Source organism: Coturnix japonica, chromosome 3, assembly GCF_054131305.1.
Source record: "Coturnix japonica strain WE chromosome 3, WE-NBRP24, whole genome shotgun sequence".
Classification (NCBI taxonomy): domain Eukaryota; kingdom Metazoa; phylum Chordata; class Aves; order Galliformes; family Phasianidae; genus Coturnix; species Coturnix japonica.
The window spans coordinates 37,105,665-37,132,988 of record NC_140665.1 but is presented as its reverse complement, the minus strand read 5'-3'; the positions used below and the strand labels follow the sequence as shown (position 1 = coordinate 37,132,988).

The 27,324-nt window shown below is 39.9% G+C and overlaps 2 protein-coding genes across 21 annotated transcripts in view; one reads left to right on the top strand and one right to left on the bottom strand.

Annotated features, from left to right (window-relative positions):
• Positions 1-17,541, top strand: TBCE (tubulin folding cofactor E). Of its 16 annotated transcripts, none has more exons than XM_085543381.1 (18): positions 1-108; positions 368-483; positions 833-935; positions 2,163-2,247; positions 7,040-7,228; positions 8,420-8,508; positions 9,215-9,314; positions 10,006-10,108; positions 11,681-11,757; positions 12,032-12,127; positions 12,960-13,024; positions 13,111-13,175; positions 13,631-13,783; positions 14,396-14,549; positions 14,655-14,723; positions 15,427-15,486; positions 16,848-16,939; positions 17,178-17,541. In XM_085543381.1, the coding sequence occupies exons 3-18, from the start codon at positions 905-907 to the stop codon at positions 17,268-17,270; spliced, it is 1,521 nt and encodes a 506-aa protein (XP_085399507.1). In that variant the 5' UTR covers positions 1-108; positions 368-483; positions 833-904; the 3' UTR covers positions 17,271-17,541. The 16 variants fall into 16 exon arrangements, 13 of the variants coding, with proteins under 13 accessions (XP_085399507.1, XP_085399508.1, XP_085399512.1 ...); XM_085543382.1 differs by having other exon boundaries at positions 7,040-7,232; positions 8,424-8,508; XR_014944745.1 differs by lacking the exon at positions 833-935 and having other exon boundaries at positions 13,611-13,783.
• Positions 16,052-27,324, bottom strand: part of B3GALNT2 (beta-1,3-N-acetylgalactosaminyltransferase 2) — a 24,252-nt gene continuing 12,979 nt past the window's right edge. For all 5 annotated transcript variants that reach the window (XM_085543388.1, XM_085543391.1, XM_015857828.3 and 2 more), the window contains exons 6-12: positions 24,213-24,323; positions 23,647-23,725; positions 22,304-22,487; positions 20,654-20,779; positions 19,441-19,600; positions 18,998-19,054; positions 16,052-18,644 (exon numbers count right to left, since the gene is read on the bottom strand). In XM_085543388.1, coding sequence (XP_085399514.1) covers positions 18,510-18,644; positions 18,998-19,054; positions 19,441-19,600; positions 20,654-20,779; positions 22,304-22,487; positions 23,647-23,725; positions 24,213-24,251 — 780 coding nt within the window. In that variant the 5' untranslated portion in view covers positions 24,252-24,323 and the 3' untranslated portion in view covers positions 16,052-18,509. The remainder of the gene's footprint in view (positions 18,645-18,997; positions 19,055-19,440; positions 19,601-20,653; positions 20,780-22,303; positions 22,488-23,646; positions 23,726-24,212; positions 24,324-27,324) is intronic.

The following is a 27,324-nucleotide window of genomic DNA, read 5'->3' as shown; positions in this document are numbered from 1 at the left end:
GGAGCCCGGCTGCGGGACGCGGAAGGGGCCGGGGAGCGGCGTGCAGGGGGCGCGGCTGCCGGCCGATGGCGGATAGTGGATGGCCTCCATGCACAGTCAATAGAGCAGGTGTGTGAACCCGGCCGGTGCGACCCTCCTCTCCCAGCTCAGAGCTGCCGCCGCCCCGGGCCGAGGGGCTGCTGTTGCTCTAACGGCCTCACGGCCGCGGCCTCGGGTGCCCGCAGGGTGCGGGCTCTCAGCCGCAAGCAGCCCGCTCTGTGAGGAGGAGCACAGCGGGCACAGCTTACCTGCAGCCATCGCAGCGCTGGACAACCCATTGTAACAGCGTTAATCGGGCGTGTTAAGGACGTCGGTTCCGTCCCTGCAGGTGTGTGAGGGCCGGGATGGCCGGCTGGGTGCCCGCTGACGCGCTTGGCCGGAGGGTGCTGTGTGGAGCGGAGTACGGCACCGTGCGATATGTCGGCAGCGTCCCGCCTACGGCAGGTAAACAGCGCCGGGACAAACAGCCTGCATGATGGTCAGCTGCAGGGCACAGAATTGTAGGGGTTGGAAGGGACCTCGAGAGATCATCGAGTCCAACCCCCCTGCCAAAGCAGGCTCTCTACACCAATGTTCTAATGGTGCTTTTTAAGATTCAGCTGTGATAGGCAGAAGATAACAGTGTACGTGTTTGGTATGTGTGTCTATCCTTCATGTGTAGATACAGCAACTTCTAACACAGGTAAATGTTGTTTATAAGGCTAAATTATCAAAACTCTGTGCCATCTTTGTATAACTGATGATGGGATGGGAAGATTGCTTAATGCTTGGGGGTGACGAGCATTGCATTCAGTTCTAGAAAGAGCAAGAAAGATGAGCGGGGAACTGTAGGTTCGTCATCCTCACTTCACATCACAGAAAGATCATGAACATGTTCCCCTGGGATCTGTTTCCAGGTAAATGAAAGACAAGATGGTAATTGGAATACCTTGATCTTTATCAAAAATAAAAGGTCTTACTTTGATGGTAGGACTAGGAATGTGGATGAAGAGAATTCCTTAACTTTAATAAGACTTTTTAGACATTCTCTAATTATATAAATATATATATATAAATTGTTTGGAAGCTGGAGAAATACAAACCAGATGAAAGTAGATTGAAAGTCCACTGGTCTGTCAAGCAGCAAAGTGATAATCAATGAGTTAACAGCTGCCTGGTAATATGTGAGTAACCCAGAACTAAACTCTGGGATTGTTATTGTTCAGCATCTTCATTAATGTCTGGAAATGAACAGAGTTCACCCTCAAGTGTCTGATTTAACAAAAAGCTGAACTGCAGTACAGTCCAGGCTTAATGAACTTTAGGTTTGGGCCTAAGAGATTCAAAAGGTATGAATTTCTACATGTAGGGTGAAATAAACCTGTGTATCAATACAAGCTGGAAATCACTAGTAGCTTACGGGGCATGTTGTGAAGGACTTGATAGTTTACATGGATGGATGTGAACCAACAGTGAACTTTAGTCACAGGCAAAACACATTGTACTGGGTCACTGTAGAACGATGAACATGGCCATCAAATTAAGGGAATCTTTTGACCCTTCTGAAGGCAGAGGTTCTTTGTAAGCTTGCACTCAGAATAATGTATCTGGTTTGAGTCCTTCCAGTGCAAGAGGTATGAGGATAAACTGGAGAGTATCCAGGGGAGGGCTGCCCAGAGGGTCATAGGTATAGACCACATCTTGTGTAGACAAGTTGAAGGAGCTGGGCTTTTGGTAGTGTGGTAAAGAGCAAAATTAAATGACATCTAACAGTAGCCTTACAGCCATTTGGCAGACCGTTACAAAGATGACAGAGGCAAATTCTTCTTGTAGGTATTAAATTATATAACAGTGGGCAATAGCCACAAATTGTGTCATGGAAGGTTCGGGTTTGATGACAGGAAAATCGTTTTAAGCACAGAAGTAATGGCAACACTGGAACAGGCTACCCAGGGAGGTTGAAATCTCTCAGAGGTCTTCAAGACCCGAGTAGGTGGAGACTTAGCTGTCTAATGTGGTCTAGGGCTAGTTATAATCTCTTGGTTTGTGTGCAAAGGCTAGTCTAGGTGAACTTCAGAGGTTCATTCCATGTTTCTGTGTCTATGATGCTATAAATATGAAAGCGTAGCTACAATATTTTTCAGGAATTTGGCTTGGAGTGGAATGGGATGATCCTCAGAGAGGAAAACATGATGGTACCTATGAAGGAACACAGTACTTTAAATGCAGGTGAGTTTGCTCCCAGTGTAAACATGTCATGCGTATTGGCAAAATGGTCTTGAGAAAATGCTCTTTCTCAATCTTTATGGCAAATCATTTTGTTATCAGTTTGCCAGTTTATAAGTTATAAAGATAAGTCTGAATGTTGTGACTAGCTGTGCCGTAAAGGCTGTTGTGTAGGTATTGATCAGTTAAAAGGATTGCAGTACAGTAAATCCTTAGAAAGTAAAACTGATGGTTTCATTGGTATGTCATCAAATGTTATTTTTTTGATATTATTACTCCTAATGTTACCTTGAGTAGCCCTTTACATTCTACTTGAAAAAGAGAGCTGGTATGTGCTACTTACTTTTCTATGTATGTGAAGTATTGATTAGCTATCTTAAACATAGTTTTGGTTTACATTTAAGATGATTTTCATACGTACTGTGGTGACAAAATAGCAAATTCCTGTTAATTATTTGGATGTCACTTGTATCAGTGAGTTATTAAGTTCATTTGTGCTTAATGTGTGGAAAATGCAGTGTAGTTGTGTGGGCTTTTTAAAAATCACTTTTGTAAATGTTTAGTGTATCTGCGTCCATGGTATTTAAGTCTGAAGACTCAAACACTTAACACGTTTGAAGCTGGGAATGCAGCGCTCCAAGGCCATCGCTAACAGCAACAAGTCGTTGTTTTGTGTCTCAGAGGCTACTGCAGCTGCTAAAAGCTTTAAGAACAAAAGTAAGAATTAACTGAATGAATTCATAGAAGAAAAGTTCATCAGAGACTCCTAAAATATTAAGGGCTACAAGCTCAGTGAGTTCTTAGAGTGATAAAGAATACAATAATATTGCATGGCTATATCACAGAAATACTTTGCCTGCTTTCATACTTCTGCCGACTGTTTTCTATTGCCTGCTTTCAAAGACTGTGTGTGGTGTTATGTGAATGGTGTTTTCGACCACTGGATCACAACAAGTGTTGTGTTAATGAGCTGTAATGAAGATTTCTAGGTGGTCTTTCCACTTCCCATGTTCCAAGGCTGGTAGTAACTGCGAAAGTTTGATTACTACTAGTTCCTAACTAAGTGCTTATTCAAGTACGAGCACACATACACACTATTTATATTATATTATATATAATATATATAATTATTTGACAGTGAACATGTAGAATTAATTGAAAGCTTTTCAAAATATGAAGGGAAGTGGCAAAACAAGAAGATGAATTAAAAGTTGTCTGTAATCTTGTACAGACATCCTTGCTTTAGGATGGAGTTTCACTTTGCTTTATCAGAAAATGTAAGACTGAAAGGAATTCCCCCTGCTGGTTTACACAGATAAAGTTTAAGTTGTTGCAAGAAGATAAACAAAATCTTTTTTCCTTTCCTCCTCTCTGAATAGATCTGCGATTAAAATTAATTCAACGTGGCATGATTTTTCTTAGCTAAAGAGTAGAAAATTATTAAGACAACCACATCTTCTGAATATATTGGTAGAAGTTGCTTCTTAAATGCTTTCAGTTCAATTGAAGCATTTTCCAAGTTGAAGCCAGTTATTCTCTGCTATAGATATAGTGAAGTTGTCTCGCTGTGTGGTGCTGCTGTACTCATCTGTGACTTGTGCCCTCTGCTGGCAGTAGAAGGGCGTTGAAATAAATCTGCTCTTAGTGCCTGAATGTAAAACCTTCAAGTGAGCATCTGGAACTGCGAGTGTCCAGTTTTTTTTTCTTCCCTTGTTTTGTGAAAATTCAGAGTCCAGTTTTCATGTCTGTGTGACTGAGGTTAACTTACAAGAACTTCAATTACTTACTGACATCTTCAAGGCTTCTGCTGTGTAGTCAGGAATTTGAGGCATCACAGCAGATTAATCCTAGGTGTCACTCACAAGCTTTGTTTGATGTCATAGTGATCACAGCCTCTATTCTAAAATAAAATTTGAAGGATAGATTCATTGCAAAACAGCAAGTACTGGGCAAATAAATATTTCTGTCTACCTTTACTATCTGGGACAATAATACCAAGATCTCTCTCACTAGCTGGTTGTCAGAGCCCCACTTGGACATATTCCAGAATATAAGAAGGGCATAAATGCTGTCTCACAGGAGGGCTATAAAGACAGTGGCTGTAAATGTCTAGGCTATAATGGTCTAGAGGTTAGTATGTATGAGGAGCAGCTGAGGGCCCTGGTTGTGCTCAGCCCAGAGCAGAGGAGCTGAGGGGAGGCCTCACAGTGGCTACAGCTCTTCATAGGGAGCGGAGGGGCAGCGCTGAGCTCTGCTCTGTGTGACAGCGACAGGGCCCGAGGGAACGGCATGGAGCTGTGCCAGGGGAGGGACAGTGGGGGCTGGGGACAGGGTCTGCACCACAGGGCAGTGGGCATGGAGTGGGCTGCACAGAACAGCGGGCACAGCCCCGAGTGCTGGAGCTCAGGGAGTGTTTGTACATCGCTCTCAAAGGGTTTGGATTTGGGGTGCTACTGTGTAGACCAGGAGCTGGGCTTAATGATCCCTGTGGGTCCCTTCCACTCGGGATATTCTGTGATCTCTTTGTTTTCCAGTTATGAAGACTGGTTGCCTATAGGTATGCTTCTTCATGAGTCCAGGTGCTGTACATTGGTTGTGTGATATGGGCATGTGGCTTGTACAGCTTCTATTCCCTTGTGTGAAGATTAATACAGTGGTATTTTAGGGAAACAAGTTACTGGTTACCACTCTTCTTGAACATGTAATCATGTTGCCTGAAAATAGGGTCTTATTGCAAAATCTCTTCTGTCTTCTTGGACAGCTCTTGAAAAGGTAGGTGAAATTAATAAAATGAACCGAAAAAGAGACTGTGATATGGATTTGATTATACACTACATAAGATTGTGCTGAAAGGGAGAATACTCAGAAGTTACACAAACAAGAGAGAGAAACCGCATGATTTTCCTCTAATCAAAACAAGACAACAACAACAAAAAAAGCGAGAGGTTTGAGAGAGGAAATGCACCATATTTATCTGTAGTTTCAAAACACCCTAGTGCCTGAGAAAACGGGGCAAGCTAGTTTCCTTTACTTTTTTTTTTTCCTTTTTCCTTGAGGGTAGAACTGGCTTCTGCAAAGATAGTGAGAGAAAAGGGGTGTCAATGGAAACAGTGACCCAAAAGGTAAGAAATGGGTTTAGGAAGCAGTATGGTGATGGGGAGGTCCAAAGGCTTTGTCTGTGCCAGGGAAAAACAGCATGACAAGAAGGATGCTGGAATGGAGGTTTTAAGATCAACTCTGATCTGAGCTGGAGAGAAGAAACAGAATTTTTGGGTGCAAAGGAATAGAGATGACAAAATGGGGAGAGACAAGGGGATAGGAAGGGGAACAGAAGATTTCAGAATAAACATACAGCAGGATCTAAGGTGAGTTACAGATAAACAGGAACAATTGCTAGAGCTGGTAGGATATTGAAGCATCTGCTATCTACAGAGCTGTTTGACTTGAGTAAGTGCAGATGTAGTAATAATGTATTTCACAAGTAAGAGATGTAATTATTAAGGTAGTGAAAATGTGATTTATTTTTAAAAGTGGTATTAAGAAAGTGTCGCAAATTTACGTTGGAGAAAATTTAACATTTGAGCTAAACAAATGTTTGCAAATCATGAAGAATAACTTCAAAGAAATGGGAAGAAGGGCTCAAGAAGGTGAATGTGCATAATTGAAAATATGTGTTGAGTATGAAAAGTAAAGTATTTGAAGTAAATAATATCTTGTTTCTATCCAGATTCTTAATTAGGATATGAGAGCTCTTATGTAAATATTACAAATGTTAATTAATAAAACTAGCACAGGCACTTTCCATTACAGATTTTTTTGTAATTAATATTTGAATATATGGTGCCCATATACTTGCAATGGATCCATAGGATTCATGGTCTCTAGTTACCATTTTTCTGAGCGAATTTTGGATTCAGTGGAGTTGATGTATATTATGGTTTGTTAATGAGCCACTTGATGCTTACGTGATGTTTTGAAAAGAATTTTATTTACATAAGTGGTTTCTTCCTCCTGGGTACTTTCCAATCAAAGTCAGTGCTCTTCTCAGCTGGAAGGCAGACAGGTAATCATAACTACCAATTTTCTTCCTGCTGTTTCCTGGCTGATCCTTCTATTATATCCTCCATCTGTTCTGTGATACCATTCCCACAACTTGTCTTTGCCAGTTCATCCTACTATTTCCTTTCTAATTTTGATAGAGATTTTCAAAGCACTTTACATGGCATGAAATTGTGTATTTTTATCAACACAAGAAAAACTAAGAGATTTCATAGGACCGTGTAGAACATGCAGTAGCTCTTAATTTTGTTGAGTATTCTGTTTCAAAATTTTACCAAGTTACTATTAGTTTATTTATGTGAGTTAGTATGAGATAAGATACAAATTGTACCATTTCTTAAGTCTTTTTTTTTTTGTTTTATTTTGTTTTGGATGAAACTTGATTTGCTGTGTAAGACTGAGTTCATAAGTTTGGAAACAACAGGACAGTTTTTTCTGCTGTTAGTGCTGACATGGTAACTTCTATTATTAAGTGCCTTTGGTGTCGATGTGTTTCAGTTCTTACAGTATCTCACAATGTAAACTTGTGTCGAATACTAGCAGTTATACTTTGTAAATGTTGCCTGGTTTCCCTGAGCAGGAGTAGAGGTGTCTGAGATTGGTCTGTAGAGTTACCCTCTGGCTGCTTTGGTTCATGGTACTAGTAAACCTTACTAATCAATTTTTAAACTTTCTCTTTTTTTAATCATTCTGATGGTAACTTTTCATCTTTCACAATTTCCCTGCTCTGTTCCAGGCATCCCAGAGGAGGATCGTTCATCCGCCCAAACAAAGCAAATTTTGGAGTAGATTTTCTTACTGCAATAAAGGGCCGGTATGGATTGAATGAAAACCAAAATGGTCAAAATGGAATAGAGAATGCGTGTGTATTTGGAAACAAGACCGTGGAATTTGTTGGCAGAGATTCTATTGAAAAAAAACAAAGGCAAGTGTCATATGAAAATCTAAGATACTCTGATGTCAAATACTAGTTCGATAATAAGGAAAGCAAAATGATACGGTCCTCAGTTCCAAAGATAGTTATTCCGTGGCTATTGGAATATTGTTTCCTCTAAGTTCAAGAAACTTGCTGATATTTAAAAGGTTGTTTGAAATTTAAGATATTGAGCGTATGATTTCACATAGTATTTTTTATCTGACATGACTGCTGCTGACAAAAGGAGTGACCTTGCTTGTTCCCCTTCTCGGTTTCTCCTCACCAAAAGGTGAGCTGGTTCAGCTTGTTGAACCAGTATGAAACCATTCATTGTTTTGTAGGCTAGCTTTCTGTTGGATCAGTGTATTGACTCAACTCCCGTAGCAGCTACACAGTTGCCAAATTGCATGCAGTGAAGATAATTTTTGTATCATCAATAATGTGTTTTGTAACTTTATATATACACATTCCTAGTCCTTTTCAAATAGGTGGAGTATAGTATGGTCCTCCTTGTTTCATCTTAGTTTAATGATATCAGTAATGTAATGAAGAGAAGGAATTCAGAAAGTCGTATTGCTACTGGTGTCTTTCAGTCAGTCCGTGTCAATTTCCATTTATTTGTGAGGAAGGAACTGATTTAATGACATGCAATAGACTGCAGTTTGAATGACCTCCAGCACCAGAGACATATCAGTTCAGTAGGTGACAGTCTCCTCTCTGAGCTGATATTCCACAACTGTATTCCTTGTCTCCCAGAACATATTTAGCAGTCAAAAATGCCTTTTTTCCCCCTTTTTTTCCATAAGTGATACGAAGAATGCCCAAATAACTTAGAACTCCTTGCAAAAACTGTTATCAAAACAAAGCAAAACTTGGAAATGCCAACTAAATTCCAGTTTGCATACATTTGATCTCTTTTATGACTTTTTCTTTTGTTGGATGTGTATCAGTTGTGATCTGTGGGAGGCAGAGGAGAGGTGTGTGAAGGGGAAGAGGAAAGTGGGAGAGAAGAAGAAAGTATGATTCAACCAGACCTGTTTTGTAGTACGAGAAGTATTACAAGAAAGACATACAATGAACGACACTCATTCTCAATGAGATATTTATGAGAAGAATATTATTTGTGTGTAACAATCAGGTGCTTATGTACTGTGCATGTTTGTGTTTGCAGATTACTTAACAGAATGTTCTTTTTTTTAGCCAGCTGCACCAACTGGTACATATCTCAGTGCATGAATGTGCCGTGAGCCATGCTGGTCAGAAGGAGGAAATCAGTGAAACGTGTGCTAGTATCCTTTTGGAAGGTGCTATATAATGCAGTGCCACAAATAAAGTTTGTATTGTAGCACTCTGAGTGCTCACCTCAAGGAACGAGGAACAGTATTTTTATCCTTACATTATGAAAAATGTTTAAAACTGAGGCTTATATTTGTAAGCTCAGTTCAGTGCTTACAGAGTTAGAATTTAGAAGCCCACAGTTTTTGAGGCAGAATGTAGACAGTGACTGAAAATAGCAATATTATCATAGGTTATTACTGTGACTGCAGTTTCAGAAGTTTCCAGCAATGGGATTTTTTTTTTTTTACCATAGCTCTAGAGTAGATAACCATATAAAAAATACAGATGATTTGTTCTGTAGGTACCACAGGTTTCAAATACGTAACAAAAAGTGTATTCAGTGGACTGCACGTTATGGTGATGTTGCAGAAAATCAAAGCTAATTAGTTCATTTATGGGGACTGGTAAAAATTGCTATCAATGCAGAAATTCATCCTTTTTAAGATTTGTCAAGTTAACCTCTTTTATAACAACTCTAAGCCATTTCTGTGCCACAAATCAATGTAAAATTTGCTGTAGCTGAATGGCAGTACCTCTAAGAGCTAACAGAAATATATCCCATCTTGCCTTATTTGATTCAAAACCAAAACCTAATTCTAATTTCTGAAAAAGGAAGATCAGGCTTGAGGTGTTTGTTTTCTTAATATGAAATTTCAGATATCAGACATATAGATCTATCCAAAAATCTGGTGTCGTGCTGGGATACAGTAATAGATATTGCTTCTCAGGTTCCAAATCTGGAAACGCTTGATATCAGGTATAAATATTCATATTTGGATTTCTGTTCCATTGGAGGTAAGGACAAAAAAGAAGAGTCTGTTTTAGATAGGAGGTCAACTTTCAAAAGATAATTGTGTCCTTCAGTATGGGTTTTAACAGCAGCTAAGTTGTAATTACTTTTATTTTTTTAAATCTCACTGTTGAAGAGTATATATACATGTTTGCATATGTGATCTGTGTTGTCCTATTAGCAGTTTCCAAAACCTTCGCTGTACAATACACAGTGTAGCTAAAATAATGTGAAAGCAATGTCAGCTAAATTGAAATAAGCACACAGTTATTGTTGTAAGAAGGCATGCCCAGTGTTTGTATTTGGTTTTATAGCTAACCTGACAAAAATATGTTTTTAAATAGTTGTTGGTGTTATGTATTCTTCAGTATTTAGCACTGTATAGGTATTACAACCTGGTACTATTTGTAAGGTTAGGGTTGAATAACAGGTGAATAAATATGCATCCATGAAGTAGGAAGGTAAATTAGGAAGGAATGAGTTTGAATGTAAGTATAAATATATCTTGTCGTGCTTTTAGGTGCATGCAATGCTATCAGTGACTTTTTTTGAATTATGCTTTTATTATTTTTGTCCTTACTCTGTAATTCCAAATGAGTGACTTTGTGAACAATTGGATTTATTTAAGTTTATGCTAATAATTGCTCTCTTTACACAGTGGAAACAAAATGAAATTTCCATCTACATCAATTTCTATGTCCAATGCATTTTCAAAGCTGACAACACTGGCACTGAATCAGACTGGGATAACTTGGACAGAGGTAATAACTTTCTACATCTTTAATTTTTTTTATGCTGCTGGATTTTTATACAAGTAAAGCACAGTAAATATATATACATTATATTATTCTTCTGAAATGTGATCATCCTTAGGAAAGGTGCTGTAACATAATTGTATTAGTTGGAAATGCAGATTATATTAGCACAGGAGTTTAATAAGAAATGTTGGACTTCATTTACATCTGTAAATTACCAAGTCAAGATAAAGCAGTTAAAGTGTAATTTAACTTCATGTTCAAGATCTGAAAAGTTTGTTTCCTTGTACTTAGTAAAAGTTTGTATATACTTTAATGTAGTTAAAAGAACAAATGCAAAGAGAAAGAACATGTGTCAGCATGACATGAAATAGTTGCTTTGGCACCACTTTGCATCAGCCTTAAATTCTGTTAATATCGTTGTGCCTGATAAAAATACTTTTAATATATCATGCAACACAGAGTTAGCACAGAATAAACTAAGCTCTGACTTGTTTCAGGAGCTGAAACATGCAAATATTTCATTGATTCTGCCCTAATATCTCACCTCATTAAGGGCGAAGTTCTGTCATCAAACATGTTAGCAATGGTGGGGGAAGAAGGTCTTATGAATCCCTTCTCAGTAGTGCTGTGTTACCTATAGGGACTTATAAGTACCAGTCCATTATTTGGATTTCTTGTATCAGATCTTATACGTACTGCACTGAGAAATTAGCTGAATTTTCAAATTTCTGCTGTCAACTGCTGTCCAGTAATAGAGTACTTAGCAAAACTGGGGTTCTGATTGAAGTGGAAGTGTTTTCAGTTTCTTCTCTAGAGGCTAGAGGAAGGTCATTGCTATGTTTTTTAGCATCTATTTATTGTCCTTTTAAACATAGGTGCTAGTTGATAGTCTTTTTTTAATGACAGCAATATGGATGTTGAATTGAGTGGAAGAATTCCATTATTTCTGACAGTGTTGAGGATCTATGCAAAATTTGTTGTATCCACATCTTATAAAATCAGTTTAATTACATGCTGTATGAAAAAAATATATCCTTTTTGGCTTTTGATCTTGCTGCCTAATAATTTCATTTAATAATTCCCAACTTTTTAGAATGCAAGTAGCTGAGAACAGCTGTGTTACATTGCTTTGATGACGTTTGTTAAGTTTCTTCCCATCTTTCCCATTTACACTATTTACTTCCTGACACAAAGAGACTAAACATATAGGAGCATCACACACTTGCATGGTGACAAATTACTTATCTTTATTTCTTTTGCGATAGATCTTGCATTTATGTTTCACTTTCCTGATCAGCAATGGCTGTTCCAGTGCCCAGTCCTTCCCAGCCATTCCAACAGATTATCTACAACACGCCCACAGTCTTTACTGGGCTTTAACTCTGTGTTGATAGTTCTGGACACAAGAAGGTGTCATTTGGAGGAAAGAGATTGTTAGGCAATCCACAATACTTATTTCTGGTTTTGAGTCCTATGATTAGTTCTGAATATATTGTGAGGGAATCTGCATAAAGTATAATTTCTGGAATATTTTCTTCCTAACTTCTGTTGCATTAAATGATGTTTTGCTCTTAGGTTCTTCTCTGTGCTCCAGGGTGGCCAGTTCTTGAAGAATTATACCTTACTTCAAATAATATTACAGTTTTGGAAAGGTAAGATGGGTAACATACATCAGTCTCTTGTGACTGATGTACTGCTAAGTTATGTATCACATCAAGGTTCATACCTGCAGTGTCTATGTCACCATGACATAATTGTAAAGCAAACACTGCAAGCTTCATGTGATACGCTTCCAAATACTCGATATAAGTACAATTATTTGCATGCAGTTATATACATAGAAAACTAGTATTATTATTAAAAATAACCTCAAATATTCTGCTTTTGTGTGATGTTTAGTTTTGTTATTGTTTTTCTATGTGGCAGGCCTGATCATGTCCTACAGACCCTGAAACTGTTAGACCTTTCAAACAACCAGCTGCTGGATGGAAGTCAGCTGCATCTGATAGGTCATCTCCCAAGGTAGCTGTTAAACAAATTTGCTGGAAGTTCTTTGCCTTATCCTGGATAGTCAGTCTCCTCTGTAGTCTTTGTGGGCTGAAATATGTTTTGTTTTTTAAGTTGCATGGAAGGTGAATGGAATCTTAAAACAGAAGCATTTTGCCCTCTTGAGGACAGTAACTGAATCATTTAGTTGAGCTCTCTTAATACAGTTTTGGTTTGTTGTAAGCAAGTCATTCTTAAGTTGTGTGTTAATAAGTTTTTGTTATATGCTTACAAAACTGAAATAATTTATCACTTCACCGAGTTCTTTCAGTGTTACCATCTACAGCATTTTATCTGTGACAGCAGGACTGCAGAGAGTTGTACAAACACAAAACAGATTTGGATATGGCTTCTTAGGAATGGTTTCATGTCCATGACTGTCACAGAGGTTCAGCAGCAGCTGCACAGCCATCACAGTTGTTTGAGTGCACAGAATGCTGTTAGACTCTTTGGTGGAAGGTGTGACATTAAAGACCATTGGCGATGGGCATTTTCCAAGAGCAGGCTATCCCATAATGTCCATCTATTTGTCCTTAGTAGGGAAACAAAAATACAGGCAGAACAGTGAGTCAGGAGGGGAGGCAAAGCTTGAAATGATTGTGCTTATTCCCTAAACGCTCTGCTAAGGTCTGGGTACTGTCTACTGCTGTTCACTTGTCACTGACCGTTCATGATGTCGAAAGTCTATCGCGTCTTTGCTTTTTAAAATACAAAACAACAGGTGGGTTTTTGTGGAGGAGGTCTGTTTATTTTTAACCAAAAATGTTCTGTACCAGTTACAGTAATCGTTGTATCTATTACATTTCAGATTAGAGCAGTTAATACTTACAAACAATGGAATATCTTCTGTACGCTTTCCCGATGCTGAGTTTGGTATGTAAGAGAAGCAATGTGTTGTAGTCTTGTAATTCTGTCCACTCCAAGTTTTCATTATTGTTTGGACTTATTCTTTTTCCTAGGATGCAAGACTAAAATGTTTCCTTCCTTAAAACGCCTGGCAATAAATGACAATAAAATCTCACAGGTAGGTTCACTTGTGAGAGCTTCACATCTTTGTATAAGAGTAACTCGCAATTAGCTCCTTTAAGATTAGTTTGATTGCTTGCATAAGAGCCTGAGGCAACTACTGAGTTCTTTGAAATTCCCACCTGTGACTTGACCAGAGTTTAAAAGATCCTTAGCATGTCAGATGAAGAGATTTATGGTGTTGAGCCCCGTCCCTCCGCTACCTCATCATTCCTCATGTGGAATTCTATTGATCTAAAATGCTGAGTAGCTCCCGGTTTCTTTAGCTTTTTAATTAAATGTGCCGCGATTATTTTCTTCATCAAATGAACAGGATGGAAGTAGTGGGTGCTGCTGTCCAGCAGAATTGTTTCATTCACAGTTATTGTACAGGAAAGGCCAATGTCGCCGCTTACTGTTCTGCAATGCAGTGCGCTTTATGTTTCCTCAACAGACTCTTCTCCTCCATTTCAGTGGTCAGAGATCAATGAGCTCGATAAACTACCAAGTTTGCAGGTCCTGGAGTGTCGCAATAACCCTCTAATGGACACAGAGAAGAATCCAGAGACCCTGAGGCAGCTAATTATTGCCAAGATCAGTCAACTGGAGGTTTTGAACAAGTCTGAGGTATGCGATGCGTCAAGAAATTGCACAGGTCTGTGGAAAATCAGACTTTAAACCATTGCTTGATTAATTTCCATTCAGCTTCTTTTAAGATGGTTTGCGTGGATATGGGAAAAGCAACTTACTGACTATTCCGTCACTTTGTAAGTGGGGCACTAAGTGGGACCACAGAGTACAGCCCTGTTTGTTAACATTGCTAGTTCAGTGGGCACTAGGACATGGGAAAATGTAAAATAGCACCATCATTTCTTCATCAATTCCTATTGAAACTGCAGGACCATGAATAAAAAACATATGCTTGCCAGAAAGAAAAGCAGCAGCAGCATGGTTAACCCATTTCAATTATCTTCTGTAATAGGGGGCTAGAACCATCTCAATCAATACTTACATATTCACGTATGGATCAGTCAGTACATGGAGGTAGAGCTCCTAACATTCCCCATAGTTGAAGGTACCATAAATGTATGGTGATATCAGTTAGTACTTAGAGGTTGGGTTTGTAAGAACACTGGTGGAGTTAAAATGGACTGAACATATAAGACAGTGTTGTGAGTTAGTTTTTCTTTTCTGGAAAGCCATATAATTTGGTTGTGCTCCATTCTTGTGTCAGTACAGATTTTTCCTGATGAGAGAAGAGGAGCAGAGCTCGATTATCGCAAAATATTTGGGAAGGACTGGCTGGCGGCTGGAGGGCACTGGGATCCAGAGAGAAACAAACCCAGTGAAGAATTTCTTGCTGCCCATCCGAGATACCCATCGCTTTGCCTTAGTAAGTACAAATCCAATTCTGAGGTTGCTTTTCTTTGGGCTGCTGTTGAATTTTAGTCTCAAAAGAAGTGCTCACATCTATGTACATGTGCTTTCCTTTATGTAGAATATGGTGTGCCTGAAGAAGGAGAACTGAAGGGACAGCAGCCTTTGACTCTGAAAAATCAACTTTTGAGTAAGAGGCCAGAAATGATATAAGCCTTTCCTTCTGCACTGAAAACAGTTTTATGAGTTCAGTGTTTCCTGGGTGTATATGAAATACAGGGGGCTCAAAAGCCTTTGAGAGGTCCTGGGTTGCAGCTTGTATTTCTGCTCCTTGGAACTATACATGTGGATGAGTTTGACTGGATACCTGCTTATCTGCACTCATCTCCTTTTCCCCCGCAATCTAACCTGAATGATTTTCTTAATTAAGACTTAGTGAGGAATAGAGGTATTGATATTTTCTTCTGCCAGTGTGAACAATTTTTCCACGGAGGAGATTTGAGATTTTAACCTTAATCCCATAGCTGTTTCCTGATTATTTGTTTTAATTTATCTAACCACTTAACTCAGCTCTAGGACAGTCAAGGCTAACTTTGGTATTTGGGGCTGTTTATGTACTTAAACTAGGTTGCATCCCAGATGTAGAAATTCTCTTAGCTTTGTTTCCTATTTATTTGATAGAATTTATCCTGTTGGGTTATTTTTTTCCCCTGCCTTTTAAACAGTATTTTAAAGCATTCTATTTTAACATTTTGTTAGAAGACTAAGTAGACAAGGAATGTAAGGCTGGGGGGAGGAAACAGTCTGTATAAAAGCAGACTTACTTAGAATGCTTTTGTGTCCTGCCAGAACAGGGCCTGACATTCACTAATGCCTCACTGTTCTTCCTTAAGCTTTGACAATTAAATGTCCTGACAACCCTGAACAGAAGCCTGTAGAGAAAAAACTACCAGGTATGTCTTGTCTTGTTGTTTTTAGCAATTGATTTGTTGCTCCTTTGCAAGTGACTGTAATAAAGGATGTCAGCTGCCTCTAGCTTTGTCAGCTCCTGAAGACTGTCCCCTGATGATTCTGTCATATCAAGGAATGACAAATGTAGAACTCAGTTTAAGAAGTCATTTTGCTAATCCTCATCCACTTACTTTCAGTCCAGTTTGAAAATGGCAAGTTGATGCTTGTTATTGTTATCATGGCTGCCACTGGCTTTGTGAAGCAATCAGAGGCCAACTGCTGTATCCGAAAGCTGGTGGACGTACTAACCCAGGAATAAGAACAAAGTTGTAAGAGCCAAATATATAGACTGCAATTTTAAATCTCTATAAGGTCTCCTGTCTGTCTTAAAAATGACATTAGAGACTGATGTTGACCTGCACCAAATCTATCACAGATAGATTTCATCTGTAGAGTTTTAGAGCCTGTAGTGAAAACTAAAATGAGCAGACATGGTTCTAAGTCAAACTGAAGGATTGGAAAGAGGTGTCAGAGAATGGAGTCTGAAAGAAAACAACTTAGTCAAGCTTTATTCTAAAATAAAAATCACATTTATTATCACAAGTTGCATAAAATCAGATAGATACAGCTTTTACAAAAACGTTTGATAGAAAAATATTTGTTTTCAGTACAGTGTGTGGGATTACAGGAGTAACTCACTATTGCTGTGCCTTTAGGTAAAGCTTCAAAAGAAGTACAAGTTGAGTTTCTTTTTTGTATCGAGTAGATCTATTGCAAACAGCTCTCGCCTCTGGAGCAAACTACACTCACTCAAGATTCATTACAAAAAATATCCCTCAGTGTAACTGACTTCATAATAGAAGGGCTGTACAGCTTTGCTGGCAGTCTGCTGGGGCCTGCTTAACATAGCAGCACTTACTGGTAGGAATGGCATCGGGTCCACAGTGATATTTGTGCCAGGAAAGCCGATTTAAGGTAGGAAAACTGGAAGGAATGGGCACCAGCTGCCAGCAGTCAGAACCTGACTGGTACGTGTCCCAAAGGTCACTTGGTTTTAGCGTGGAGTAAATTCAAACTCAAAGGTAAATTATGAAGCCATAACACTTCAGTTTGGTACGTGGGATCCGAACGCTTACTTAAAACATGGTAGTGCATTCTGTCCGATCCACCAGAGATTAAACCATTTCAATTTGATGTTAGCAGTTATCATTTCAGGTACAAAATACATTATTGCAATGTTAGAACTGAAGCAGCAGTACAGCCTTTCACTGTTGCTATGAGCAAGCATAGCTGAAAACACAGTACAGCTCTGTGGTAGCAGCATGTTTCTAAAGACCTTTCCCCTCCCACCTCCCTTTTTCAGAGTCCATGACTGTTCAAAGGGTCAAAGGATTGCTCTATCGCCTACTTAAAATTCCTGGTTCGGAACTGAAACTGTCCTACGAAAGTTCTAAAGTGAGTTAAAATTAAGTAATTTAGCAATAAAAATGCTTCGTGCTGATAAAGGTCAATAGTATGTTCTAAAGTACTGCCTAATGACGTTGATTTCACACAAGGAGGGTGCTCTTCCTGCTGTAATTCAGGACCCCTGTAGTATGACAGATGGTCCTCGTCTGCCTGATCTAAGTTTGGTTTGACTATACTGAAATTTATTGCAGTCTGATCAAGCTACTTTCTTCCTTTCTTATTCTAGCTGAAAGGAAAAGAAGTTGAACTTGACAACGACTTAAAGCCTTTGCAGTTTTACTCAATAGAAAATGGAGACTCTGTGTTAGTACGGTGGTAACAAGAGACACCCTTGGTAGACTGAAGGAAAAGCCAACACTGGAACTGCAGAAGCATCATGGACTGCCTGCAGACACCATGAACAGCCTGTGCCTCAACACGTCTGGGAGAACACGGTACCAGAGGGCTCTGTGGTGACACTGCCAGCTCCTAAGCTTAGTAGTGGTCTCCAGTAAAGCCTTTACATTTGATAGGAGTGTCTTATGTAAGAGCACTTAAACTCTTCAGTTAAATAAATCTCCAGGTAACCCTTTTGCCATTATTTTATACTACCTTCCCCTGCAGCAGTGAGAATTTGTTTTTACTGAAAGGACACGAGGATCGAGTTGTGGTATCTTTGCTTATAGCAGCCCTGGGACAACATCAGTGCTGCGCTGAAAGAAACTACTTGCTCTTTCTGTTTTCATTACTAACAAAGAACTTAAAGCAATTGAAAATAAATCAGCAGTAATTGTAGAAGTATCTACACAGCATTGGAATATTTAAGGTCAAAATCTGACAAACCATAATTCTACCTGCAGCATTAACATACCACAGTATATAAATAAGTTCTCAGCATATCGCAGGGTGTTGCTATTTATTTTACGTTCTCCGTTGTGCTATTCCTCAGTGGTATTTTACTTCCACTCATGTACCTCCAGGTTCATAAACAGCACACTGAGCTATCTGAAATCCCGCCTCATGAGGCTGGGTTTGTAGTACTTCAAGATTTGGTATAAGCGAACTTTGATTTTATTTTGTTAACCTAAAATGACAATGATATAAACAAACTGAACAACATAAGATAAATCCCATACCCTCTCAGCTGTCTCAGCCCCTCCAACAGCATGGAACCTGCTGCAGCAAGACCGACCAGCTGCCCTGGTACTAAGCACAGCTCCCTCTGGGATCCGGTACAGCTCTGTACAGTGTTAAATCAGTAGTACTTAAATTTACAAAAGACAGGCTAGTTGGCATTCTTATGTGCATTTATTAATTACAAGTAGGTCTTTGACTTTATATAAAAAGGAGATTTTTGTCTTAAACATTTTGGTTTTTGTCAGATCAACATCTATACTATAGAAATTGAATAGTATCAGTCCACTTGGAATTATCAAAAGGGATGTGCAAATATTGTTACACTTCAGTTGAAACCCAACAGTAAGAGATACCTCAGTGTTCCATATCCTTCCAAGAGAGAAGCCCAGTGTACAGTTTTCCATCATGGTGATACGCCACCATGTCGACCAATGTAAGTCCATTACCTTTCCTCACATCTGCAAGGATCTCCACACAGTTCCTTTACTCTCCAGAGCTCTCTCAGTTCCTGCGGGGAATACTGAGGGGAAGACAGCATGCCGCTCTCACATGTCTTCTCACACAGCCACAGACTGTCCTGTTTAGAGAGACAATGATTTCAGTACTTGTTCTTCGAATGTATTTCCAAGAATCAGGTTTTCTTTGTTTGTGTGCCAAACATAGAAAGCTAAGGAGTCTCGCCAGTTGGAGGTGTACATCCCTCCTTGAACTGCTGGAGCTCTTTGGAGCACTTGGATGGGGGTACTGCTGCTTGTTTGGGGTGTGTTTTTGTTCTTTAAATTGATTTTAACAAGTGCTTTCTGGCTTTTAAGCCAGTAGCTGGTTCAAGCTTCGCAAAAGGAAGAAAACCCAAATGTTCCTCCTGTGTTATTTATTCTAACAGCAGTCATCAACTCTTTCCATAAGATCAGAGAATTTCCACAGACTTACTTGGTATCGCTTGGGTCCTATAGCTGCCATCCAGATGCCCATACTCACATCTTCACCCTGAGACAAAACATAATCAAAGCATTTGCACCAGGAAAGCCTGAAGCATGTACCTACATAAGAAAGAAAGAGTAACTACAAAAAGCTGTGACTGAATAGTTACAGGTGTTCCAGTAATCCTCCCACTTTGCTGAAAAAAAGCAGGAAACTGTTTCCACAAGGAAGTACAAGAAAAACCAAGATTACCAGACCAGAGCTCCTCAGTCCAAAACAGCTGTGATGGGAGCTAGAGCATCACTTCAGTATAGCGAGCACTACAAAAAGCCAAAGCATCGATCGGGAAAATCCAGCACATACTTCAGCAGTGTGCTTTCTAAATCAATCAGCAACACGACGTGCTGCTCCTCACACCAGTTTAAGATAGAACTGAATTGCAGTTTTAATACCTGGTAAGTCTTTAATCTTTCAGAGTTGCTTGCCAGCCACTGAACGATGTCTTTGGAAATAACGTAGCCAGACCCACAAGCAAAGGCTGGATAGGCAGGACTTGGGTACTCCAGCTCTTGCCATTTCCCAGTTCGATCAACGGCCCAGTTAAGTCTGAAACTGAAAAGCACATTAGATCTGTGAGGTGTTTATACAAAGCTCTCTGCAAAACCTATGAACACAGCTACCCTCTGAACTAACACTAAAAAAGAGCAATACTGAGAGGATGAAGTAGAAGGTGGTCCCAAATAGAGTCCAGATAGATAGCCTCATTTCTCAAGAGCGTCCTTAAGAGCAATCTCCAACAAACAGCCACGTCTGTGTCCAACCCCACCTGGTTCCCAGTACCACACAGTCAGTGCCTCCAAGAGACATGCAGTCACAGCACTGTTACACATCCCATCTTCCTGATCAAACTAATGGCTGCTTTAAAACAACAAAAAAGCAAGATACAGCACTGAACATTATGTGCTGTCTGCCAAAAATAGCCCTGCAAGAGCAAGGTAACTTAGTCACAGGTACAAAAAGTCATCTTTTGGAAAGGAACGCTGGACAGGGCTTTATTTTCTCAACACTGATTTACTGTTGAAGCTTTCTGGGAGTCACCTCCTCTTCTGTGCTCCTTTCCAAATGAAGCCTAACAAAGCAGCTGTTAACAAAGGCTGCCATCGCTCTGCCACAAACGTTTTGGCAGTTGCCTCCTCAAGGGGACATTTTATTTACTACCAGACACCTGCAGGAAGCCAGAAGCTCAGCCTGCTCACTCTCACCACACTGACTCCTGTACTGAGGCAGCACAGCACAGTTTAAAGGTGCTATTGCACGGCCGTACTGCTGACCCCATCTGACTGCTGTGTCAGGCAGCGAGGAATGCCCTCCTGTATATGTCAAGGAAACACTTGGTATAGCACTTGCTTTGCAAGTCTCTTGTGTGCTCACAGCTAACTGGCATAACTGTGTCAATGCAGCAGGTTCTCTCTGCTTTTTACAAGCAGCTTCAAGAACTGCTGGATTTAGTCATAAGCGTAAGCTAAAACCTTGCGTGAACTTTTAGAACTGTCACCTCAGACACCAGCTCTGTAACAGGGAGGAATTACAGCTGTGTGGCAGCCCTGTGTCCTTTAATGTAATCTGTTGAAGTGACAAAAGTGACAAAACCCAAAACCAACTCACTTTCCCCACCAAACGTTCGGTCTGTCCAATTTTTTCTGCATTATCCTGTTAAAAACAGCCTCCAAATCAATGTAACAGTCGTCATCTGTCTTCAGCAACAAATCGAAACTTGTTGTTTCAACTGTCCTGTAAAAGAAAAGCGATGAGATGCTGAGCTGTAGCCCACAGTGATGCAACAAAGCACTTCACAGGGGTTTTTGGGGAGCAGAGGAGAAAGGCAGAGGTAGGTGAAGACACTTCCTTCCCTCAACTAACTTTTAAATGGTTTCTCAGTTGCCTAAGGGTTACTTCTTCTCCCATCAAAGGTTAATGAGGTGCACCCTATACTGACCTTACAGCATGGATCTGCAAAGAATAATCTTGCAGTTCTGTTCTCCCATCTGGATGGGGGATTTAGAAATAAATCTGCCTTAAGCAGTATTGGCCTAAGAAGGAGATGAAACCCTGGTAATGGTGGCCACACAGCTGTTAAAAGCTGGTGGCTCACATTAGTGGTCTGCTGTTCAGGTGAGATGGGCAGTTCAAGGGCAGTGCAGCTGTAGGAAATGACACGGAACACCTGAGGAAACAACCCAGTACTGAGGCTTCCTCTATAAAGCACACTTCCAATAGGAAAAAAGCTATTTTAAACTGCCTGAAATATCCGTCATCTGTAAATTAACCAAAGCTTGAGATTCAAGGGATTATTCCTCGGTCTAATCTAACTTTGTTTCACAGGACAATCTCAGGCAGAAGGGCATTTTCCTTCAGTTTTACATTACTAAATCCTGAGGATTTTGCTGACCTGTAAGAAACGGTCACTGAGATCTACATCTTGACATTTAATCTCCCGTTTTAGAACTGAAAGCATGTTTCATTTTTCAATTACATTCTTAACCATGACATTCCTTAAGTAAATGTAGAATCTTGCAGGCAACTAAAACTGTCAGCTATTATTTCTTACTCCATTCAAGATCAACTAATTCAAACAGCTGTCTCAGAATAACACAGGTCATATATTATATTATGAAAATGCTTCCTCTCACCCTTTCTTCCCCACACCATGCAAAGCTTCCTGTCTTTCCCCTCCAGTCAGCAAGGCTGAGAACACAGCTGAAAGACAGTGTCTAGTTTGGGGGCCAACCAGTAAGAAGACATGGATAGACTGGCTGGAGAGAGTCCAGTGCAGAGCCACTAAGAGGATTGGGGACTGGACCACTTATGAGGAAAGGCTAAGAGAGCTGGGCTCTCACCTGTAGCTACAGGTACCTGAAGGGAGGGTGTAAAGTCAACAGAGCCAGGTTCATTTCATTTGTATCCAACACAACAAGAGGCAATGGGCACAAACTGAAACTCTACATTCACAAGCTGGCCAAAAGCCATCCTTTAGAAGACTAAAACCGCTTTATCAGCAACAAAAGAAATTCAAAGATGCAATAATTTTGTCACCTGGACTCTTAAGGTCTGCCTTGCCAGGTCACACTTATTTGAGGCACTGAATACTTTATTCATTAGACATACCACGTGCCTCAAAACTGTAAGAAACACACCTTAATGAAGGAAATCAAGTAAGCTATGCATTCTATGAAAGCTGTCGTCTAATGTGATACGCTGGAATATCTCACACCACAGACTACATTCCTAGGAGGAAACACCATCTTTTCAACTTACCACCGGTAGAAGTTCAGCAGTTTAGATGGAACATTTCTGTAAGTGTCAATAACATCTACAAAAACAATATCATCGTAGGTTCTGCTTTCTTCCTTCAGTAAAGCATCTTCTTTTTCAAGACTTTTTATGTGACTCGTAAACCTTTCTGGGCGAGTATGGAGGCTTTTTAAAAGAGCATCACCTTCTGAAAGAAGCAGCAGCCATCATTAAACAAAGATGCATATCTACATAATATTTTACGAATTTCTTTTGGATCACGTGCAGCATCCAGACAAAACAAATCTGAGAAGGTGTTTAATGAGATTTACAGAAGTCCTACAACGACTTTAAAAAGGTATATGAGGTTAAGAACTGCAGAACAAATAAAAAACTACTCTTCAGTAACAAAAGGATTCAACCTTTTAAAGCTGTTTGGTGTAAAGAGCTGTTCACTGCTACTCTTGCCAGCAGAGCTGAAAGGCTGCTGTTATAGAAACCTCTAAACAAACAAGATATCCTCTGCTAAAGATAACCAAACAGGCACTGTTCTGATGTAGCGTAGCTGGCCCCTGCTGAACTTCACCACATACCTGACTGTAGGTAAAAACTACAAAGATCTTGCAATACTGAACTTCTTAGTAAGAAGAGTTTGTGGTACTGAGGAACTTATTCAGCATCAGGAGGGATGGGCCTTAGCGCACCTCAGTTTATGTTTGTACACAAAAGACAAGATGAGAGGACTGCCCAGTTGTATCTCTACATCTAGCTACAAAAACAGGAGTTAACACTCTGAAAGTCATTGCCCATATCAGCTGTGCTGGACAGATAAGAATACATTACAGTACTACATGGCCAAAATCTTAATTGGAAAGGGCCCTTATAGAGTCTCTGAACGTTCTGCTGAAATAGCTGTGAAAGGACAGCAGTGAACAAGCAGACTGTATCAGGTAACTGCTGTTTGGTAGTTATTGACAGCAAACATTAATAATAACAACTCTGACAGTAGCAGGACAGAAGCAAATGTGAACATTCCCAAGGAAAGGTCTCCTGAGGACCACATTGCACAGTTTTTAAACCTGGGTTTGGGTAACAGAAAACAAGGACAGAAGAGACTGTCTACTGAAAAATGCTGTTTCTGTTAATCTCATTGTCTTTTTATTAAAGTCAATTGGAGCAGCTGACAAAGGGCAAACAAAGAAGCTACAGCAGGACATGGACACTGGGGCATTAAAAAGAAACAGTTCTTTTAGTAGAGTCAATAAGCCGGTCAAGTTAATAGAGCGAACACTAATTTTACCTCAGAAAAGTAACTTGAAGTTCCTATTTTATCATAACATCAAATGCGATGCTGGCTGAGGGCTTACCTTGAATAGTGTAGATGAAACCACCTGCTATCCCCTCCACACCTTCTGTGAGTTCATGTGGCAACAGCCCTTCCCCTGCCTGTTGAGGACATGGCAATGGAAAGAAAATAATTAATTAATCTCTCATTACTGATCTGCTTTCCACTGATTTTAGAGCATGAAATTTTCCAGAAAATAAGAATGCACGAAGTTGAAAACAACCGTGGTTTAGGTGCCTGCATAATGAAGGAACTGAGGTTTTATGGCATTTCTGAAAGTTTCACTTAAAACAAGCGCACCCTGAATCCAACACCACAGTAACACTGGGCGTCTCTATTATACTTCTTTCATCACCCACTGAAAGACAGTGGGTGAACTTCACCTCACTCAGAACACAAGAACACATCCCATGCTGGCATCATTTCTTGTATGCCCCAGTTCTTTTCCTGGGTACAGCAAACTCTGCTCTGAGACATGAGAAGCCCAACGGAATTAATGTTTTACAGAGCAATGTAGGAAAGCAACATGTTAAGCTATGAGAGTTCTAGGAAAGATGGAAATGTGGAAGAAAAGATGAGCCGACTCACTGTAATGACTCTGAAAACACCCCCTCCATCATTCACCATCACTTTGTGAAGATTTCTTGAAACAAGGCCCTGAAGATCCTGGCTCTCCCATACAATGGTGCCTTCAAAACTCTGTAAAGAGAGCAGGAGGTGGTCACGCAGGTATTCAAAGACTTTAAAGAAATCAAACAGTTTTTGTGGATTTTTTTACATTTCAAAATAGTCAACTGCACAAAATGGACAGCTTGAACACAGCATAAATGTTTCACTTATACTTCAAAAGAAGCCTCAGAAAAATACATCTGTGGAACTCGGTGATACAACCCTGCTTTTAGGACTAATCATGAATGTGCATTAGGAACATTAAATTTTCAACAGAAATCTCTATTGCAAAAGCCTTTGCCTTTTTAACATCAGCAAGACGTATGTTAAAACAGATTTGGAAATAAGCGTTGCTTTTTAGTTATCTGCCATAGGCAGAGATCAGAGCCTCCAGCATGACATCAGCAAAACTCAAAGGAAAACGGTGCCATCTTTATCCTGGCAAAGCTGTCACAAACTACTGTAGTCACAGAACTCTGGCATGTCATCTTGGCAGGCAGGGAAAGGAGGAGGAAAAATAACCGAATCTCTTCAAAACAGAATATTTTTAACTCTTAATTTATGTCATTGCTTTAAAAGATATACTGCATTTAAAAGCATTTTATCTCAACTTGAAACTCATCCCTCCAGCAGTCCAACGTATTACCTGTGTTATGTAAGACTTCCCGAAGACCCCAAGGAAGCACAAGCTGTATGCTGAAGAGTGGTAGTAACAGAATATTGTCTTTTTAAATCATCTCACCTTAATCTCAAGTTAGTGTGGAGTAGTTGCAGGGATATTACACTCCTGATGGCTAAATGATGAGTGCATTCAGCTTTGTTTCTCCTAGTTCCATAGGAAAAGCACTGATACCTAGCATGGGCCTCATTACAGAAACAACATGTTTCCACTGTTTGCAGAAGCACTTCTCTTTAATTGTACTAGCTTCTCAGCTTTATCCCACTCATGCCTCCTTGTGCATCTTTTCCAGAATCCCTCCAGTTATTGACTAACCACCGAGTCCAGCTTACAGCCCTGCTCGATTCTTTGCTTTCCTCCAGAAGTAGGTCTTACCATCTGCAACAGTCTTGGAGGTTAATTACAGCTCAGTATCTTTCCCTCACTTCTGCAATTACCTGTCGGTTATCAAATCAAATGGGCCACTAAGACATCTTAGTATCAGGACCCATAAACATCCACGCACAGTGAAATCCACACACTGAATTTCCATGTCTGCAGAGGATGTCATCTATCATTCTCGCTTATTTTCATTTTTAAGTAGTTCCTGGGCTTTAATCCCACTTCTATGCCTCACATACAGAGGCAACCACTGTTGTTTAGTAAGCTTCTAAGTCGTTTCACTGTTCAGCAATCAGAAATGTTACAACATTAAAATTCTTACCATTTAGTATTACTGACTTCAAACATGTACCAGGAGTCTTAATCCATTGTTACCAGTGAACCCTAAATGCAAGACATTCCAAAGCTGCAAACTATCATTACTTTCCAGGTTGAGAGAACTGTAAGCAAATTTCCTAATTACTTTAGCCTTCAGCTATTCTTACTCTAAGCTGCTTAATGGAAGCTGAGGCCCAAAAATGCTGAAAGCGAAGCATCAGTGGCACACCTGAGACTACATCATCTGTTTTTCCCCATTTAAATTCCAGCCTTGTTGTTACTAGAACACAGCAGCAATTACAGTGAATACCGAACAGGTGTACTGACATAACGCAGCCCTGCCAAACTCCTTTCCTAATGTTAAACAGCACCGTCCTTTTTGTCTCTCCAGCTACTCCCCATCAGTGGTATGGAATACATATGGCACAGAGTTCCATTTTCATGCAAGCGGCCTTTGGCTTTTTGTCAACATAAATGCATTGCTACGACTTGGCTGTAGGAACCCCACGTGTGAGTTGTAGTTATCTGCTGGCGGTTCTGCTCTTCTGTGCCTTCAGTCGCTGCAAAGCAGAACCATCAGTTCAGCCTCCAGCAATCTGGCTTGCCAGATGCTTCTTCTATGCTGTATTTCTCTCCCTTTCCCCCAGATGAGGAGAAAGAGCAGCACTTCAGTTGGAAGATGAATGAAGCTCTTCAGCAGTCTGTACAATCCATTAATTCTTGAAGGTGCAAGGGCAGAGAATAGATATTGTCACAGAAACCATCTTGTGATAATTAAACTGTTCACTAAATTTACTGCTAAAGAAGTAGGTAGGAACACGTGGGCGTTCTATCTCTTCTGAATCATCTTTTATGCTTCGGCATCTTAACTATCGCAGAAGACATGCTGTGCATAAACCATATTAATCTACATTAGAAACATGTTATCCTGTAAGCACTCAGCGCATGACATATATCAGATTAAGGATGCCCACACAAAGAAATAAATGAATACCAATATCCTCTTCCTAAATGAAATACTTCCCATCTGCCTTTCATGAAAAAATGCAGTCATTTAAGTTACAACTGCCTAGAATTGTAGTGCCTCGGAACAAAGACTTAAAGGAGTGAGTCTTCCTTGTTGTACCAGCAAATTACTGAGTGAGCAACATAAGAAGAAAATGTCTCAAACCTGATTAAGATGACAAAGCAATTAATCAGCAGCAGTCCTCTTAAGAGGAGCGAATTTCCAACTGCAGTCATTTGTACAGAGCCAGGGGAATAAATCAGGGATTAAACTGGCCCAAATGCCTCCCCCTCCCCTTCGGTTTTCTTCTTTCATTGCATTCTTTCATAAAACATTTAATTTCTGCCATAAAAAACAACCCAGACCCAAAGACAGCTTGTGTAAATAGCAGCAAAGACCCAACCATACAGAAAAGTACTTCAGTGAAGAAAAGCAGCATGAAATGGCAGTTGACATATTTAAAGTGGTACTGCTGGTCCATCAGGTAAAAACCCTGGGCCCAGGAGGATCTACTGAACTGGAATCCTCATTCTGAGTCAACCTGTATTCACTGACCTTTCACTGTAACAATATCAGGATTTTTTTCCTTCCTACATTGTGTTCCTTCCGTGTTCAATCACGTTCCTTCCCAAGCTGTCACAACTATA